Source organism: Camarhynchus parvulus, chromosome Z (assembly GCF_901933205.1).
Source record: "Camarhynchus parvulus chromosome Z, STF_HiC, whole genome shotgun sequence".
NCBI lineage: Eukaryota > Metazoa > Chordata > Aves > Passeriformes > Thraupidae > Camarhynchus > Camarhynchus parvulus.
Window position 1 is genome coordinate 47,688,877 of NC_044601.1, and position 21,357 is coordinate 47,710,233.

Consider the following 21,357-nt stretch of genomic DNA (forward strand, 5'->3'; position numbering starts at 1 on the left):
ACTAAGAAAATGTAAACAAGACAGTTTGAACATTGCTTAGCAGAGTCAGGTCCATTTTCTGAAAAAGAAACCCCAGTGTATAGGTGTGCACTTAACTGGCATGTTCAGTCACTGAGACTGAACTACACACATTGGGATGGAGTTTCTTGATGGTATTTTTTAATTGTCTTCTGACATCCAGATCTAATCTCTAATTAGATCTGTCTTTGGCCTTAAGGTTTTTGCAACTAACCAAGTTAAGTGCTTTTACTGATATCTGCAGCTCTGCAGAGAATTAAGGTCTGCAACAGTTTTCCATTCCTCTCTCCATGCAGTATTTCTGAAAAATGGCTTTGATTTTGACTTTTGAATGCAGTGTTCACAGAGTGCTGTTCAGCAGCCACTTCAGTACAGAATATATGAGATGATAGAATGAAATGAGATTTAGCCTCTTATTGAAGGTAAACCTGAAGTTAATCCCCAACTGGTAGAAAAATGAGCATAAGTCAGAAACCTTTAACATTTGACAACTGAAAAGACATATCCCAAAACATTAATCTTTAATTGATGCATTGTTAATTCTAAGGTTTTCTTTAAAGGAATTATCTTGGGAATGCCACCGATAGCGTTAAATGATACTTATTTGTGTAACAACTGGTTTAGCCCTTTATTTATTTATTTATTTATTTGTATTTTACCTGAAAATGTATTTTCTTAGAGACGTTATAACCGCATTTCTGCATTATCAGTTCATTTTGTTCTCCTCTTTCCTGGATATATTGGCCAGGAAAAGGAACTTCCAGTCATCTATAATGGACAGTTTAAATCACATGTTTTACTTTGTCCACATAGAAAAATGCAATTTCTAGATCATTGAGGCATATGGATTATGAACAATACACTCCAAAAACTAGCTATCCAGACGGGGATATACTTACAAAAGTTTTTTATGTCAAAGTCAGGATTTCACAACATAACACACTAATGCAAAATCCAGTAGCACCTGAAAGATTAAGGTAGCTGCTGCTATCACTTGCACATACTTGAAAAAGATTAAAGGAAAAAAAAGAAGTAATACATTCTCCAGAGAATAGCAAGTGTATTTCAAAATAAAGAACTGTGGGTTTAATTTCTTTTTTCTCCCCCTTTTTTTTTTTTTTTTTTTTTGGTTCTATTTCTGTATTTCTGTGAGGCTTATGGTAATTCTTTTGTTGGTTTGTTTTTTGTTTGGTTTTTTTTCCCCAAGACTGTAGTTGCCATGTAAATTTATACACAAAGTAACTGCTCTCCCCTCCAGTGCAAGTTCACGGTCATGTTTTCAAGCTATAGTACTGAACACTGTTTTCTTGTATACATATTCCTATCGGTTCATTAAAGATAGATACAATGTACAGTACTTGTCTCTGGGACAGTAATGTTTCAAATGGCAAAACCTTTACTTTAAAACAGAAGTGAAGAGGCTACAGTAGGTATAACCACCTAAGTATGAACTTTAGATCACAATTTCTAAACACTTGCCTACTGTACATAAGCATTAAAATAGTCTTAGACATAGGATTTTATTTATATGTGCACGTATGTCCACCTCATCCCATATTTATGTTTGGCAACTATTTGGGAATTCAAAGGTGCAGCCCTCAGCAATTGTATTATTTAAAAAAAAAAAGAAATGAAGCTTATCTATTCTATGAGAAAAAGAAATTCTCAAATATCAATTTCCAATTTTAAATTTAATTTCAATAGGAAAATATTAAAAATGTGCACATCTAAATTTTTCCATGTTCTGTATATACATATGTGTGTGTACTTATACATAGAAATGCTCATGTACCACACATATTCACAAAATTTAAGTGGAAATATTTCTGTCCACTATTTTTCCCACACATATGACATCATATCTTTAAAAATGTCAATAATAATATCATTAAAAATAATATTACATTTATTCCATCATTATGTTTTTTTAATTCTTTCTTCATCCTTATTATGTCCACTGAGCATTAACAGGCCGAATTCTCCTTGCACTTCCACGGATGTTATGCCAACGGAATGTTGCTGACATCACATCAAGGACACATCTGGTTTACAGCAGCACAAGTGACAGGAGAATCAGGCCCAAATATCCCCAGGAAAATTAAAAACTGGCTGTATCTGCTCATATGGACCTGATGAAGATATACACACTACTGTCTAAAATCCCCTGAATGATTAACATGTAGCTCACCACAAAATTTTCAACCAGTAGCACAATGAAACAAGCTCCCCCCACCCCTTTAATAAATGTGAGAAAATACCCTAAAAAATATGGAGAAAGCGTAAACATTGTGTATATTACATACCATATAATACATGACAGTTTTAGCATTTAACCTAAGCCACTTCCCTGACTAGTCAGGGGAGACCTGATAAATTACCAGTTAAGGAAAAAGAAAAAGGTATTTTAGAAATAAAGCATGTCTGTCCAATATAAATGACAACCTGCGTGTATTATATGGTACATACACACAGTACATACATGAAAACAAACTTATCTTTTCTAGTTTTGAATATCAGAATCTAAGTGAAGAAAACTGTGTTCTACAAATTGAATAAACAGCTAGATTTCATGTTTAACATTCAAATTAATTTGGGGAGCAAACAAAGGTTCGTGCATCTTTCAACTCTGAGGTTTGACATTCATTCATACATTTTAAAAAAGCCCTCTTCAGCATTACAAGCAATTTATGGCAAGAATGCACTGTGATGCAAGACACATGACAATTGGCTTACCTTTCAAAGAGTTGGGTTTTTTAAAATAAATCTATTATATAAAGAAATATGTGTTTGCCAAAAGTCTGTTAAAATTACATCAAAACAACTTTAAAACCTGCTCACTAAGGATAATTCAATTCAATGTCTTGTTTTTAAACACTTAGTTAACAGTTCAGAATATTGCCTGGTGTAGTTTGGATAAAGATGTGATATGAAGACCCATAAAAGAGTAAACATGTCTTCAGTTCAATTTGCTATGACAACAAAACCTCAAGAAAAAACTTCTAGCCTTTTTGGCCAGACACGTTCAGTGTACGAACAATCCCTTGCAGTACCTCTGTGCTCTTAATGAATCTGTAACAGAACAGTGATCCCCGTAAAACATTATTCACAGAACCTCTACTTCATGTCACATTCTGAACAAGTCTCTTGCAGAACAGATTAACAGCAAATTGAACATTCAATATAAGTATCAAGGCCAGAATACAAAAAAAAACGGCCATTCCTTGTTATGTGTGCAGGTCAAATTTAAAATGTTAAGTTTACATTTAAAATTCTCAGGGCAGTTTGGGCTTTTTATTTTTCCCGTGGGACTCACCTTCTATCACTGGTTGGCTTCAAAATTTAGTTAAGTGGAAGATACTATCTTACTGTAAGTACATGGAATTCATATGAAAAACTAAACCTTACATTGGACAATATTGTAGAACACCAAAGTAAGCTTCATAAAGAAAAACAGTATCTTCCAGTATATATGTATAGCTATTAAAAAAAAAAACAAAAAACCAACCAGCCAACCAACCCCCCCAAAAAAAAAACAAAAAGGAAGAAGTTTGTACAAGCAATTATAGTAAATTTGTTTCAATTAAAGATGCAACTCTCTCTCATTCCTGGCAAGAATAAATTTGTTCCGGCACTGCTTCTCCACAGTGCAACATATCCTGAGAAATTATTAAGAACAAAATACAGGGCTGTCATCACTAAGTTCTTGCACAAAACACAGTACTTAAATATCTTAAATAAAACAGCCAATAACCTATATTGTATCTGTCACAAAATGGGGTGTGTCCTGGGACACTGCTAATTCTTCCACCACTGATAATTAGAAAAGGATTGCATTCAATTATTGTTAATGTTTTTCAAGTTATCTGTGGCCAATAATGTAAAAGGAGGTAATTTGTAATTCAAGTTTTTTTTGTTAGTTATTTTTTCTTAAACTGGCTACAAGCTAAGTTCTAAAGTTTACATTGAATTACAAGTCAAATTTAAAACAATCCCTCTCAGAGGAGCATTTTCTAATTTTGTGCAACTTTGATGCAGAGCCCAACACAGTCCTATGAAGAGAGACAGTGCATCTTTAAGCTGATTGGCACTGAAATCCCATTTTCTTTAACTGCACTCTATGAGCTTGGCCAAGTTATCTCGTAATTCTGTTAGTTCAAATATTTTTCCATCAAGAATTTCTAAAAGTGTCTTCAAGTTATTGCGAAAAGCTTCTTGCTCATTCTGACTTTTCTCCAGACGTTGCTCTAGATCAGACAGCTGTCCTTCCAGGTCTTTGTTTCGAATTTCTACTTCCTTCAGAGAAAATACACAACATGTTAATGTGTTGTCTGCAAACACAAAGCAGTCTAACGTCCTCTTGGTGCTCATGTGCTATTTTTGTCAACTGCTTTTTAAAATAATATGTAACCCTTTACAGTTTTCAGTATGTCAAAACCAGAACCTGAATTGTTACTAGGATTGCATATGTACTGCCACTTCCTCAGTTTTTCCATAATTATCTGAAGGACTGAAACTTTTGGAGAGGAACAAACTTAATCAGTGAACAAATGGTATGCTTATTCAAATGTGTTATCAATTCTATAATTCAGAAATGTACTGCCTAATGAAAACACCTTCTCAGAGTTTACTTACATTCAAGTATGCCCTGATTTTCACTACATGATTTGGTCAAGGACACGGCTCTCCATCAAAAGTTCTCATGCAAAAACCCATCCAGAACACTGCTTTAGAGACAGAGGAGCACCGCCTTATTCCCATCCCGTATATGGGCTTTTCACTCTGAAAATTAAGACAGGAACATGGCTGGGCCCAAGCAGAGGTCAAGGTGACTGTGACAAATGCAAACCAGGAGGTGCAAACTGCACATGGTGCCTTGCTGCACAGCACCCACCTGCGGAGCAGGAACACTGGGAGAGCCACCACTGCTGCACAGACCTGCCCTTCCCATGCATGCGGGAAAGACGGAGCAGCAGCACACTGGACACAGCCCAGGGGGTCTGACCCTGAGCAAGCTCAGCTCTCACTCACAAGAAGAAGCCCTTGGCATCCACCCCTGGGACTCCTCACAGCTCCAGCTTGCACCTGATGGGTGACAGTGCCAACTGCTCTGCCCGTGCAAGACAGGTGCCCTCTCTTCAATCAAATCACAAATGAACCAGTCACCTAGGTCTAGAATAGCATATTGTTCTTTGTTCGATTCATTTCCCACCTAATAAATTCATGCTAAGTTTTGTAATTTCAGTTACAAAAATCATTTTCAAAGGCAGCACAGTGTGTTTAGTATACCATACACCCTGTAGAGCATCTCTGGAAAAGTGCATAGTGAATTCATATTATGTACGGTAGCATGTTTTTCAAAACCTCCTCCCTTTACAATGGTTTTGTGTCACAAAGCTTTAACAGGCCTTCTCTGAGATTTTACTACAACTAGTTTTACAAATAGGAAGGGAGATCTGGCAGCAGTCAATGATTGCCGCATGAGCAACTCCTCTTTCAGCCCTCCAACGCTCTCACTGGTTTTGGTGTGATTCTTCTGTCTCCCTCAAGGCTAAAAAACATATTCATGTTTATATTGGACAGATCTCAGCTACCCACAGAAAAACAACCTGACCAGCCCTGTGTCAAAGCCTGAGAAAGGTATCCACCTGCAAGGGGCCTGGCAGCAGCATTGATTGGGTGCTTCATCCCTGGCCAAAGGGGGGATGGGGTGACATGGCCAGTGCTCAGTTTCAGCTCCCAGCCTCTGCAGCAGTCCAGAGTTCTGAGCTCCCCAGCAGTGCTGCAGGACATTCACTGCCTCATAGCTGTAGCTGCTTGCAGAGCTAAGGGTTACCTCGCAGCCAAGCTGAAGGCCTCCCCTACTGCTTGTTTGCAAGTGAGCAAGTAAAAAACTATGGAGTTTTGGCACCAGTCTTGAACAGCCAGCACACCTGAGAGCAGGAATTACCCCTTACTGCCAGGCTCACGAGAAGAATTAATTTCTTTAGCACTGAACAATTTAGTTGCCAAAACACTAAAAGAAGCTAACTGGATAGAGCACTTCTAGAAATTATACAAATAAAATGCATACATGCTTATATATTGAATAGCTACCCCACTGCTACTATAAATGAAGAAAACTGGTTATAACCCAGTCATACCATGTAAAGACTCTTCTTCATTTGGTCTACTCCTGCCTTCCAAGCCAAGCACTTACAAGTACTACCTGGAGTAGTGATTGCACATGTTCAAGACCCTCTGAGGGCCAAGTGATTACAGAATAGGACATAAAAGTGAAATCCAAGGTCCTCTCAGCCTTGTCAGAGTGACACGCCCTTTCTTTAGCTCACAGAAAACTGATTGCTGTTTTTCAGTATTTGCCCATCCTGTCATTGCTCCTCTCCTAGTCACCAAATCTGTGCTCTAGGAAGTCTTCTTGCCACTGCTCTAACCTCAATAATAATTAATTCCTGCAAGCAGGTAAGCCAGTGATGAAATAGACCACTTTGAGACAAATCTATAGATACTTATATGGCTTTACATTGTAATATCTGGGCTTGACTAGAGCATTCTGTTGGCCTGTATCTGGCACTGAAGAACACCCTTCAGGCCCTACTCACACATTTTTAATAAAATATGCCAGAAGATATTACTTTTAATTTCTGGAAAATGCTACTTCTTAAGTTTACATTTGACCCTTATGCATATTTACCCTAAATTAGTATCAATGCTTTCTGCAATGTTATTGCATTGTAAGTTCACATCCAGCTCATGCGCAGTTTCCTGTTTCAAATCAGTCAACCTCAAAACTTGCTTCTTCATTGGAAGAGGTGGATTACACGTAATGTAATCTATTCCCCCAACTGTGCCATTTCCCTTTACTGGCAGCTGATCTCATCCAACAACAAATTGACTCTTTGATACATTCAGGCCCTTTTTAGAATGTATTTTGCACTTGGATTTTTTACCTTTGGTTTTACAAGCTCTTCTTTCATCAGATGTAATAATTTCTCATATTGTTTTGTCTTACAGAATAAATAAATCATTACTAGTTATGTTTGTTGTTCGCACTGTAACAATCTTATGCAGAATTCAGTGCAAGGATTGGAATAAAATATTCAAATGATACACAATAGCTACATTTAGGAATCAGCCATATTAATAAAGATATTCTGACCTACTGTGAGAGTCATGCTGCTCATGACTCACTGATATGACTTCTCTACATCACAAATGGGATTAGGACCCCGATACTTAACCTTCATGATAACATATTGTTCTTCACTAGAGTTTTCCAGTGATTGATATCTAATCAATTCCTGATGTGCATCTGTCAGAAATACAGTACACCTTGAAATACTAATTTCTTTGTATAGCATTTTTCATAGAGGATTTTTACCAAAATTTTTTAAAGTTACATAAACCACTTACAAAGCACAAGAGGGAAAAATAAAGCACAAGAACAAAGAGTGAGAGAAACAGATACAAACCCCGGAGAGAATCAGTATGAAAATAAATGATGAGTCAGGTAAGCGAACACATATGAGACAGTGTGAAGCTACAGCAAACAATGTGACAGATGTAGGGGGAAGTAGCTCAGAGAACACCAGTGTAATCAAAGCAGGACAATTACAGCAAAGCATAGACTCAAGATCTTTTTCCTGGGTAGGACTGGGGCAGTAATTAAGCTTAAGCATAATAAAGGCACCTTTTAACTCAGATCCTAAGTGATCCTTTAAATTTACTTGAAAACCATATAGAGCCATTTCCAGAAACACATCACTTACAATGTGACACATGGACATATATACAAAATATATCCATTCAGTGATTAAACAATCACAGAATCATAAAATGGATTAGGTTAGAAGGACTCTTATAACAACCCAACAAAGTGTTTCAATCCTTTGTCATAGGCAGGAACCCTCTCCTCTAGATAAGGTTGCTCAGAGTGCCATCCAGCCTAGCCTTGGACATTTCCAGGGATGGGGCATCCCTAACTTTTTAGGTAACCTGAAGCAGTGCTTCACCACCATCACCAAGTAGAATTTCATCCTAGTATCTAATCTGAACCTACAGTCTTTCAGTTTGAAGCCATTACTCCTTGTCCTATCACTGCAGCTCCTGATGAAGAGTCCCTCCCTGGCTCCCCGTAGGCCACTGTCAGATACTCTAAGGTTGCTGACAGTAACCTCTCCATGCAACCTTCTCTTCTCCAGGCTGAACAGCCCACATTTTCTCAGCCTCTCTTCATGGGGGAGGTGCTCCAGTCCTCTGATCTGCTTCATGGCCTCCTCTGGACTCCCTCCAGCAGGTCCCTGTCCCTCCTGTGCTGGGAGCCCAGAGCTGATGCAGCACTGCAGGTGGGCTCTCAGCAGAGCAGAGCAGAGGGGCAGAATCCCCTCCCTGGCCTGCTGCCCACACTGCTCTGGATGCAGCCCAGGACACGTGTGGCTCTCTGGGCTGTGAGCACACACTGCTAGTTAGTGTTGAATTTTTCATCTACCATCACCACCAAGTCCTTCTGGGCAGGGCTGCTCTCAATCACTTATGCATAAATATACCAAAATGGAACTACTGACTTTATAAGGTAAAATTTTAACAAAAATTTACCATTTTCTATTCTTCCATCTTTTACTAATCTCATAATTCTGCTTGCTAAGGATAATTCTGGCTCACTGCTACTTTTCATATGATCTTACAATGAAATTACTACATTTGCTACTGCTAGAACAATTTCCAACTCTCATTACAATGTCTCTTTTTAGTCTCACATAAATGCCTTTTCAGATGAAAACTTGTAGATTCAGCCTAAAGCCAGCAACAATTTTTGGAACAGGCAAGGTCAGTGTACTCAAAACACTCTTTAAACACTGTTCAAAGTAATAACATACTTTGTACAAACAAGTTGATGTAAGAATGGGGAAAATGAATGAACTCATTTTGATCTTTAGTGTTTTATTCTGTAGGTTAAAATTTGATTCATGGAGGTTCCAATTCATGTCACACATTTCAAAGAACACCTGCCTAATGATTTCTAAGCTATGGCTGTGATCTGATGGGGCTTGCTTTCAGCATGCTAAGCCATAGAATCAAGAGAATTTCCTTTCAGCACTTTAGGATTCGAGCTATTTAACGACTGAGTTTCCAGTTCTTTCAAAACTCAGAAAGCTGAACCCAGAGTGCAATCCACATAAGCTTTTGGTCATTCCAGAGGCAGGTGTGACAAGGAATGTGGCTGTGCAGGCTAGTCAGTGCAGCAACAGACTGCAAAGAGCTCAGATGAAGCACGGGAGGATATAATGAGAGAACATGAATTCCAGCAGCTTCAGGTATCTGGCATTACACACAGTAAGAAACAACTGCTAAGAAACAATAAAAACACAATGTTTCTAAATAATTCCAAGAAATGTAGGAAGTGTGGTTTTAAAGCCTGTACTACACAAGAGCACTTTAACCCTTACTTTCTCAGGATTCTCATTTAAAAAATGAACACAAACTCCTCCCAGGTTGATGATACACAGACAGGCCGTTTCAGTGGCATGCAAAAACTATGGGAAGACACTGCTGTGAAAATGGACCAGAACTGTCCAGGACATGTATCAGGGAAGGATGTTTGCTAACCTGAGAGTACTCTGTGGACATGTAAAAGCAATGTGGACATGTTTCTTCAGATAAAAATAGCAATTTAGAGCAGGTAGAAATTTTGGTACAAATTCCCAAGGGTCATCCCAACCCAGCACTTTCAGGGCAGTCTAACCTACACATTCCTCTGGCACATTCAGTAAATATAGCAAAAGTTGCACATGCGAATTGCTCATTTGCTGAAAATTTTTCCCTTTTCTCTGAATTAAGATGATGCACTACAGCTCACCTGTAACTTCTGGGTCAGAGAATCCCTCTGCGCCTGGAGCTCTCTGGCATTTTCAATTTCTTGTTTCAATCCTTCTATTTCCTAAGGGAGAAGAAACAACCCTGCTAGCAATGTGTTACCTGGCTTGGCCTCGGTGCTGGTAATCTGGCTCCTGCTTCTTCTTCCAAGAAAGTCATTGCAACAATACCAAAACTGCCAGTTGGCTACTGCCCATCAGGGAACATGATGTGTAAGCCCTGCTCCCAATACTTCTGAATCACAGCCCCAAAACAGCAACTCCATTGTCAATGAACAACAATAGACAAAAGCATTTTCTTTTGTAAAAGTCCAAGTTTTCTCTTCCCCCTGAAGACACACAAAATAATTTTTGCCCAAAAAATTAAGAAATCAAATTTAAAAATTAATTAATTCATTAATTTTAAAAATGTAATTAAAAAACAATTTGTACTTTAAATTCTATCAGAATCTACTCTTCCCCATTTTTTCAAGAAAAAAAATCCAATTTTCAAATGTAAACTGCTTATTATGTCACCAGCAGCAGGGCTGAACATCAAAAAACTGCCTGTTTTGATTGACTTCTGTAAAAAGAGAATCTAAAAGAAATGGCATCTTTAATTTAGCAATTAGAAAACAATAATTTATAAAATAAATATGGATTAAATAATGAACAGAAGAGAAACCTGCTCTTAGTTTACTTTCAGAGACAAGAATAGAAACAGTGAACAAAACTAAAAGGTATCAAACTTAAAACTAGTAAGTACTCTTGTCCAGACAGGCATATCCACCTCCCAGAACTCCTTTTGGCAAGACTGCTTTGCAGCCAACAACTCAGCATAATTCAAAAGCAAATGGGCAACAAAATGGGAAAAATTACCAAGCTGAGCCTAATCCATTAAGTAGGAAGGAGTTTGGAAAAGGCTTCATTCCATTTTGAGAAGATATTCTGTAATGACTGTGCCTCTCCTGCATCCTCCTTGGAAACACCTCACAGCACTGAGGGAAGGCTTGGCAAGACACACTGCCCCTCCAAGTACACACACCAGTGCCCACAGTCTCTTACACAGGGCAAATAATTCTTCCTGTGCAGCTGCTTCCATCCCCTTTTTCCATCCATAAAGGGGTGATTCTTGATCCTTCTGTGGCACAGATATGCTTTCCTCTAGGACATATGCCAATGCAGGTGTTACTCCAATTAGTTTAATTTACCTGCTGCCGGTCCAGGCCAAGGCACATGGCACCGTAAATACCAAGTTTCAGGCCAGGGGTTTGGCACGTGTTTAAGGAAATTGATCTTATGGAACTGATTTTATGGACCATAAAGTTCAGGTCTATTAACAGAGCCTGAAAAAGAGACTGGCTGAACAAAGGCATTGACCTGTTACTTGTCTCAAACCCTATTCTCAGAAAAACAGAAAGCATGCCTCCAACAGCTTCCTTTCTTAGGGAATCTGGACTGCATCAGTGTGATGATTGCCCTGTGGAAACCACTTATGACTTACTTTTGCAAACAGAAATGTTTGGTAAAAGCAAACAAGAAAACATGATACTTTTTTTGTTGCTATCCAGATACCCAGCTCTATATTGGGCTAATGTAATTAGATAAATGAAAAATACTAACAATTCCAAAGAAGTTGAAAAATAATTTACTTTGTAACATTAATAGCAAATAATTCAGTATCTAGCCATCACAAGCTTAATACTGAAAGGTTTTAGAAATTATGTAATAGAAAAGCCAAAAATAAATGTTAGCAGATACCTCTTCTTTTTTCTTCAGTGTAGACTCTAATTCCTGTATTGTCTGGTTTAATTCTGTTTTATGAGTGTGGACTGCATTGGCTTGACTGCTCACACACTCCAGCTCAGTCACCTGTTGAAATAAGTAGAAGAAACATATACAGCATTAATTTCAACATATTCAAGGTATTATTACTTTGCATCAATAGCTGCCTTTGAAATACACCCTAACTTCTGGATGACTTCTGTTGATTAAAATGGTGAAGGTGTTCTTATAAAGTTAGCATAATATTCCATTATATATCATTATGTAAGTTGTTGCTATGAATTCCTGGAAACAAAAAAAAATTCATTTGTTATAGGCTGAGAAGAACACTAATTAAAACTTATACTAATTATCAAAAGTTTTAACAAAGTTCTGAATTACCACTTCAAACACAGTAATGCCTTGATGACTAAACACAGATCTGTCTGTCTAACTAACCTCTCCATCTGACACTTAATCTTCTACCACCTTACTAAGTCACAATGTTCACACACTTCCTAGAAAGCCAATTAACATTTCACAGCATCACTCGGCATCAACAGTGCAATAGCAAACACTCAGCCAGTGAAATGCAGCTGCCAGTTTCTAACTTTCCCTAGTAATGGAGCTCATCTCTCAGTCGCAAAGACAACAGTTAATGTCACAATTTGGATTTGCTCAGTTCCCCTTTTATTAGCAGACGGCAAGCATGCTCCTTCTGCCCTTTATTACATTAAGATACCTGGCAGTGGTATGCACTTTTGTTTTATTTTACAATTAAAATGATGCTAATATTCTGCCACTCACAGATAAACAGTTTTAAAAAACAGCTGCTGCATCAAAGAAAGAAAATCCATGCAGCTAGAGCCTATGCAGAAAAGTCTCTGTTTATGTACCTCTCACATTTCAGGTCAGAATATTAGAGAACTTTCACACCACATATGTCTGCCTGCATGTGTGCACTAAAACATTTTTGTTTAATAACTAAAACCTAATAATTAATTTCTCTCCAGAAGTTATGAGCCTGTCAATCCTAATATAAAGTTTTCAACAGAGCTGTATCACATACCTACAAATCTGGCCACGAAACTCCTTTGAACAAAATGCTAGTTAATTCTGCAACAAAAACCTTAAATACTCAATTTAACATTCTTGGAGAGGCAGCCATTAGGCAGAGGGCAGGTATTTTCCAAGACAATTTTATTTGTTGTAAAATAGTATCTCAGGGAATCAAGGTTTCTCCTTTCCAGCACCAATGTCCCCTAGCTAATAAAGCCACTGTGATACCAGAAATTTCAGACTCTGAACTATTTGTAGGCTCAAAAGGTAGATTACTGAATCAAGTCCAAGGGGAATCAAGATGAAACACAAGGAAATTAAAACAACTTCTCCTGTCTGAATCACAGACCACAAGCCTCTCCTCTGCAATAGCCATGATGAATCTAGGCTCTTCTGCTGGAAAGCTATTGGTTAGACATTTCTGCACATGAGGTTTGTAATGGAGAGAACTGAGTTTGGAAAAAATTCTTGGTAGAGGGTAAAGGGAATGAGGGAGTAGGATATAGCGTGGTAAGGCAACATGCCCTGTCCACCCCAAAGAACTTTTTTATTTGCCAGTATTGTCCCAAAAGGAATACCTTGAAGTGCTCATGACAAGACAAAAAAAAATTTTAAAAAAGAGTTACTTGCTTCATTTTATTACATGCCACTGAGCACTACAACTGAAGTCTTAGATTATTTTCTCAATTACACATATCTATCTGTATTTAGATTCTTATAATACTGTTACAGTGTTCACCACTGCAATTACACAAACAAGAACTGGAACACATCAATGAGGACAAACCTATGTCTGCACAGTGTCTGACCTAGCATCTAGAGGGAGCAAGAATCAGAAAGGCACAGAACAATTTAGATTGGAAAGGGACTGGTGGACATGTGGTCAAGGCCTCCTGGCCAAAACAGGGCAAATTTTGAGGTCACATTTGCTTGCTCAGGGTCTTGCCCACTCAAGAATCCCCCACTATTAAAGCAGAACTGCAACAATTCTGACACTGCAGGTTTATGAAGAGTTCTAGCTCCTTCCTAAGTTTTGCTGGAACTGTCAAACTCATTCACCCCTTTCACCTTCAGCTCTTCTGATGTTTAACTTTTCAAACATTTCCAAGCTTTCCTGCTGAGACATTGAATAGTAACTTCCAAGAACACAATCTCTCTTCAAAAGCCATTGCACTCAGCAAGACCCACCTGCCCTCAGCAAGCACCAGCACAGAATGCTCACTTACACAAAACCTCATCTGGAGAGACGAAAGTAAGCCCAGTCCCTAAACTACCTCTGCCCTAGAACCTCATGCCTTGAAGCATGTCTGCAGAGGTCTCTTGTCCTGTGACTAAGGAAGCACCCGGACTCCCCCTGTTCTCCATATGGTTTCCTCTTGGCTGCTACACGAAGAGAGGATGTATGTATTGGTGCAAGCTGGGAATCCAAGAAATGATGAACCAAAGTGTTGGATGAAATGCTACTGTTCTAACTTGCATCTATTATTGCTGGTTAAACACACCTCCTGCAGCAGCCCTGCCAGGTGCACAGCTCATGTGAATACTCCCAAGTACACTCTGGTCCACAATAACTCAACACACTTATTGAAATTGCTTAAGCAAACACAGATGATTATTCTTAAGCAGAGCAGGCCGTGCTCCCACAAACCTTCTTGCCAACAGAAGCAACTGCTTTCAGAAGGGCAATTAATTGCCAGCACTAAAAGGGCTGTGATGTCTTATTCTAGCCCAGCTTTTCTCTGGGCAAACATCCATCTCTTACTGATTATGCAAGAAAATAATGTTCAACTGTTTTCTTTACTGTTGATTGAAAACTCAGTAAGTTGGGAAGAAAAAGAACAAACTCAATTAAAAAACTGGGTTACTTTAATCAGTCTTATTTAAATGCCCATTTCTAGAGAGATCTGAAAAGATGTCAAATATTTTCAGGTTTTTATCTTCTTGAATGTACCTATAAAGAAGAAAAACATATTGTGACCCTTTCAAAAAGATCTGTAGAGTAAAATGGGCTGGAAAATGATGTGATATAAAGGATATGCAATTGAAAACAGAAGTAACAAAAGATAAAGCTCCAGGCAAAAATCTGCAAAGCATTTACTTGTCCTGTTTTTTATCTCAAATTGCATTTTATTATTTTTATGACCAGTGGTCCAAAAATCATTACAAGTAACTGTTAATGCATTATGCACAGAAGGGGGCATAAAAGGAAGTTAAAGTGCTTTAGCCCGACCCTCCCACAGGCTATTATCAGGGGCACCTCCTCATTCAGTGTTTCAGGCTAAAAAGCAAAGCTCAATCAATCCTTCAAATCCTTGCACAGCAGTATCAAGCAATGTACCCGTGATTACACCTCATTTTGAGTACAGAATTCAGACTGAAAAGAACAGTCTTTGAACAGTAACTGGCTAAACAAAGTCCTGCTATTGTGCTACCATAAGACTGCACTGACTTGCATATTTGAAAACGTCAATAACTCTGGCTTTGTATTTGAGACTAAAAAAGAAAAAAGTTACTGTTCTTAGCCTCTGTTTCTTTATTTTGCATTTATTATCCAGGTAAGGATTACATGTAAGGAAAATATTCTGAAAAGGCTTTTTAGTGACTATTTCGTGTGCAAACTCTTCTAGCATGTGGATGGCGTTATACTCAACTGCCTACTTCATTGTGGAATACATCAGCCGAAGTAGGACAGCAAGGCAACTTCTTCTGGTAGACCCTAGACCCTCCTAGCAGTGGCCATTGTAGAGTTTTCTGGACATTTTAGTCTAGGTTCAACAACCAATAAATGCAGGAGGATTCCAGGGAGTGGTTTTCATTGCAGCAGAGGGCAAGCACACTGGGCTGCTGGGAACACTGGAGGAATGAGGCTTCAGGCACATAACACAACAAGGAGTAATAGCCTTGGTGTGAGCTTGAGACAGTGACTGCCTAAAGCTTCAGAAAACTGAAAAGACTCTCAAGAAAATCCTGACCACAGAAAATTACTTTGCAAGTGAAGACTTCAGGTAGACAGAAGAAAAGAAGTGAAATGGCACAAATATTTTGAGTGGTGACCTGCCCCAAGCAATTATTGACCAAATGATTCTGTGCTGTGTTTGCTCCAGCTGGATTAATTTTTTCAAACCACTTTCTTGAGATGAATTGTACAGTTCAGTACGAACAGATCATGCAATTCCTTCTTACCTACACACAGAAATTATTCCAACTTCTACAGAAAGGCAAATCAAGACACATTAGAATACAGAATCCATCTCGAACACAAAATTTGTTGCACAACTGTAGAATAATTCAGGTTGTAGAAGACCCTTAAGATCATTGAGTCCAGCAGTTAACCCAGCACTGCCAACTCTACCACTAAGCCACATCTCCAAGTACCACATTTACACGCCTCTCAAATACCTCCAAGGATTGTGACTACACCACTTCCCTGGACATCCTGTTCCAATGCTTGACAGCCCTTTCTGTGAAGAATTTTTTCCTACTAACTAAACTGGCACAACTCAAGGCCATTTCCTGTGGTCCTCTTGCTTGTTACTCGGGTGAAGAGACCAACCCCCACCTACAGCCTCCTTTCAGGCAGTTGTAGAGAATGATTAAGTCCCCTCTGAGGCTCCTTTTCTCCAGGTTAAACACCCACAGCTTCCTCAGTTGCTTCTCACAGGACTTGTGCTCCAGACCCTTCTCCAGCTCCACTGCCTTTCTCTGGACTCATTCAAGCACCAAAATGAGCTTCCTGACCTGAGGGGCTCAGGATTCCATGTGTGGCCTCACCAGCGCCCAGCACAGGGGGACAATCCCTGCCCTGGCCCTGCTGGCCACACCACTGCTGATCCAGGCCAGGATGCCATTGGCCTTCTTGGCCACCTGGGCACAGCCTGGCTCATGTTCAGCTGCTCTCACCAGCACCCCCAGGTCCTTTCCAGCCACTCTGCCCCAGCCTGTGGAGCTGACTGGGGTTGTTGTGACCCAAGGGCAGGACCCAGCACTGGGCCTTGTTGAACCTCACACCATTGGCCTCAGCCATGATCCAGCCTGTCCAGATCCCTCTGCAGAGCCTCCCTGCCCTCCAGCAGACCAGCACTCCCACCCAGCTTGGTGTCACCTGCAAACTGATTGAGGGTGCCCTCCATGAGATCATTGGTGAAGATATTAAACAGCACTGGCCCCAGTACTGAGCCCTGGGGAACAGCACTGGTGACTGAACACCAGTGGATGTAACTCCACTCACCACCACTCTCTGGGCCTGGCCATCCAGCCAGTTTTTTACCCATATTAGCATCATATATTCAGGGTGGCTGTAGCCTTTTTTTTCTACCTAACATAACTAACTTGCTGTTTCTATATTGTATTTTTCTCCCTTTTATTTACTGTAGATGCAATATTCAAGATTTACTAGCCCAAGCTACAGTCCAGAACACATAGAGTGCTCTGAAGTCACACAGAGTGCTCATGCTAGACTGAATTGAAGTATTAATTACGTATTTTTAACTGATTAAGTTACATCCCTAAAAGGATCATAACTATGACTGTGATAGTACTGTTCCATCAATAATTGAAGATGAACTTCCCACAAATGAAAAAAGATCCCTTTGCTTTCCATGAGGAGAAGAGAAATGCTATTTAATGGGTAAGCAAAACTGTGGTTAACTGCATAAAGTTTCACATAATTTATGCAGAGAAAATGTCTCAGTTCTTAATGGTAGACAGTACTATGAAGCACAACAGCATGCAACAAGCTAATAATAAAAATTATTCCAGTGTCGCTTTTAAGGATAAAAAATTCTGGGAAGATTTTTGGTGTAAGGAAATGTGAAAATGCAGAAAACAAGAAAATTTTATTTTTAAGGGTGATTCTGAAGGAACAAAAAGCACACAATGGTATTAGTCATATAAATCACTTCTGACAGGAAATTAATTATTGTAGTTTTCCAAGATTTACCCATAGATAAAGCAATAACCTGGGGGCAAGTGTTGTGCACTACCAGCAATTTACTACTTTTTTCAACAGAGAAAACAGAAGATTTTGCTGAAAAAGGACACATTTCTGTCTTTGAGCAGTTGATGCCTTAAGCCATGGAAATACCAAAATGTTTCCCACAGTAGACGAAATAGGAATAGCCTATCATCTGCTTGATTTTTGTGAAGAAAGCAATGAAACTGTAGTAGGAATCTTTGAAAATATAACAAGGTTACCAGAATTGATGATTTGACCTTCAGCCATGCATTATTATTTGCAATTGATAAGGTAATACTAAATTCAAAGCACCTCCCTTTCCCTACAATCTAATTAGCAAATACTTTTTCCAGTCACCTGGCCAGTTCATGAAACACATGCAATGCAAACACTGTACAGATATCATCCTTCAGTCCTGAGGATCTAAATCCAGTCATTTTCTTATTCTCCTGCAGAGCTTTGGAACTATAGTACATATTTAATTCTGCAAGCTTTAACTGTGTAAACATCTTGTCACATGCCTCCACAGAACATGTGTTTTATAACTTGTAGATAAATGTATCTTAACACTTTTCTTAGGATTTTCTAGAAATAAGAAGATGGCGATGAGAGAGTATTTCCGTGAAAAATTATTTGATTAGCCAGAGTCAGAGTAGCTTAGTTGTTGGTTTGTTGGGGTTTTTTTACAAATTATTATCTTGTATATGACGCATTCAGAGAAAGTGAATTCCCAGAAAAAAAAAAAAAAAAACCCTAGCAAAACAGTCTTGGTTCCTAAATGCAAATCTTCTCAAAAAAAAAAAAAAAGGGCAAATTCACATTTTGATTCAAGGAACATAACCTGATACAGCTGCTCTGTCTGAAAAGAGATCATCATTCTTGTAAAGTATAATTATCAACCAAGGGTTGAATCTTCATAAATGCTAGGTGGATTATCTGTATTAGGAACCATGGCCACAAAGGGAGATTCAAATATGTGCTGGGTTTCACAATTCTTCTTCTAAGAAATGCTCTGATAGCCTAAGGCTGACAACACATACCATTTCAAAAATAATAAGGCACTTATGATGGCTGAAATGGATATTCTAGGGACTAAAATGTACATCTGAGAAAAAATTCCTAACATATTGTCTGAAATAAAATGCTTGTATTTTTTTCCATTGGTATCCCTAATGCCATGCAAAAAAGTGGTCAACTATTTTCATTGTAAACAAGAAGTACAAAACTGCTATCTAACCATATGATAATTACAGTATCTTAAGGAGAAGATTATACTTGGTTAACTTTTTTTTCTTAATCAATCAAATCTAATTTATTCAAAATTTATTCAAAGCTAAATTTGAATTGTTCAGTAGGAGGGACACAGTCTTAAAGGGAGAATGACAAGAGATAGACATCAAATAAAAAAGGTGAATTACCAGTAATTTTTTGGATCAGAACTCCATTCATAAATTTCTTGTTAGCATGTTTTCTGTCACGTTCCTTCACATTTCCACTCCTAGATAAGGTTCCTCCTCAGGCATATAGAACCAAACAGTTTTCTACAGTAGTCGCAGGGCTGCTAACAAGACTTGGCAGCAAATATGAAGTCCATGGCATGGGCTCCAACCCAGCAGATAAATTCATCACATTGCATCTGCATGTTCAGAAGTTAGTTTTGGCTTTTCAAGTATCAGTGTAGCTGATGGAAATGTGGAGGTGACTTCTAAAGGATCGGCAAAGATTTTCTATAGATAATCTGAACAGATGGTTTATACAGCACTCCATACTTCTTTTGAACTTTCACAATCTTTTTATAGACTGTTGTTCTCTTTAAGTGACATGGAAAGAGTCCAATAAAATGACCATCTTTTTATTTTGGTATGCTCATGAAATTTTTTAATATCCATTTTAAAAATTGTTTTAACAGTAGGAAAATCACGGTCCATTATTTGTCAGGTGATTTTAATAACTACATAAGATGTCTCACATTTATTTCATTCATTGAATGAAAGAACACAATAGCCTAATTTTTATCTTATTTTATGGGAAATTTTTGAAAAATAACAAGCCAGAATTCAAGAGTTTACCTCTCTGTTCTTTCATGAGTACCCAGGAGCTTGATCACTTCCCTTCATCTCTTTTTATCTTAGGCTTCTTTTCCTGAAGATGAATGATCTTCAAGGACTGCAGCTCTTATTATTATGCAGCACTGGTGTTATTACTCTGTGCTATTGCCCAGTGTCACAGGATGATTTACTTAGCAGATAGCGTGCATGAAAAAAATTATTCCTTTTCTTTTTTAACATGACAAAGACAGAACTTTGGGTTACTTTCTGTAATTCATATCATCATTCAATCCTTTCCTCTTTGTGGTAGCAGGATTAATGTTAGGGCCCATGCTATTCTATTTGTCTGAAGCAGCTTACTTCAGGATTTTTCTTTCTGTTACTGAGCTGTTCTAAACTCATGAATCCTTTTTGATGTCAAAAAGCTATGCAAGGTGTGTAGGAGTGCCCACCAGCCCCATTTAAGGGAAATTTTTTGTTGTTTCTGAGCAGATTAGAGAAGGCTGAGAGCTTCAAGTTAAGCTTGTGACTGGGCATCACATTTTCCTAGAATTATCTCTTTGTATTTGAGAGGTAAAAATCCATACACCCATTTAGCAAACTTGTGAAAAATAAACTGTCTGACAAAATATCAAATATAGTGTTTCTGAATTAAGCCTAGAATGTATCAGGAGAAAGCACAACACTTTAATTTATTAAGAATGTTTCACTCAGCCACATTGAATCTGTATTATGCTTTATATCAGCTCTAGGCATTATTAAGGCAGAGAACAAATGGAAGAAGGAAGATAAAGGCCTCAGGGAAAGCAAACAAATGTAGGTTAACACAAAAAACTGAACTGATAGATGAGTAAACCTTATACTTACTAGAGATGGCCAAAAAAGAAAAGTGCAATTATTTTAAAAATGCAAACAAAATCAAAGAAAGAGAAGCAACCTTAGACAGTTTCCTTACGAGTGGAACTCTTACTCTTCATGTTTTTGTCTCTACAAGAATTACTAGGAAAAAAGAGGACTATCTTAGACTTGTGGGAGACTGAAATTGTTAATGGGTCAACACTGGCAAAATCACTGGAGGCCTTTTGCCCGCTATAGCAAACTGCAAAGAAGCAGCTGCTCATCTATGACCACCAAAGCCCACCCCTCCCCAAATACACCTACTAACTCGAATTTGGATTGTGACTGGAACTTAAGATAAAGGGGGTGCTATTGTCCAACCATTCCAGGTCTGGGGAGAAGAATGCATCCACAAGTAATACTGGAAGAGAGACCGGAATGCTAAAGTCTCAAACATTCAGAGGGCAATCTGCTGATGTGCAAAGTATCCACCCAAGTGCAGAGGGCTGCCTGGGCAGTATCAGGGACACTCACATGAGCCTGACGGGGCTCATCTCTGCTGATGGGCCATATTGAGCTAAACTGCACTGGCACAATAGTACAGCTGTAACAACAGTGAGCCTGAGCATATAAAACTCATGAAATCTTTTGAGTTTTATGGACTTTTCCCACCTCCGATGGACCAACACCTTCAATTCAAGCAAGAGACATCAAAATTATATCAAGTCTCATTTCTGGAGCCAACAAGGAGCGTTGACTATAAATCTTTCCTTATTTGACCTTTTTTTCTCTTTCTTTTCCTTACACATTTTTAAGTGCTATTTTTATA

The 21,357-nt window shown here is 38.5% G+C and overlaps 1 protein-coding gene across 1 annotated transcript in view; it reads right to left on the bottom strand.

The window, feature by feature from the left end:
- Positions 1–621: 621 nt before the first annotated feature.
- Positions 622–21,357, bottom strand: part of HOMER1 (homer scaffold protein 1) — an 87,554-nt gene continuing 66,818 nt past the window's right edge. Inside the window, exons 7-9 of the mRNA XM_030968164.1 lie at positions 11,628–11,738; positions 9,872–9,952; positions 622–4,311 (exon numbers count right to left, since the gene is read on the bottom strand). Coding sequence (XP_030824024.1) covers positions 4,123–4,311; positions 9,872–9,952; positions 11,628–11,738 — 381 coding nt within the window. The 3' untranslated portion in view covers positions 622–4,122. The remainder of the gene's footprint in view (positions 4,312–9,871; positions 9,953–11,627; positions 11,739–21,357) is intronic.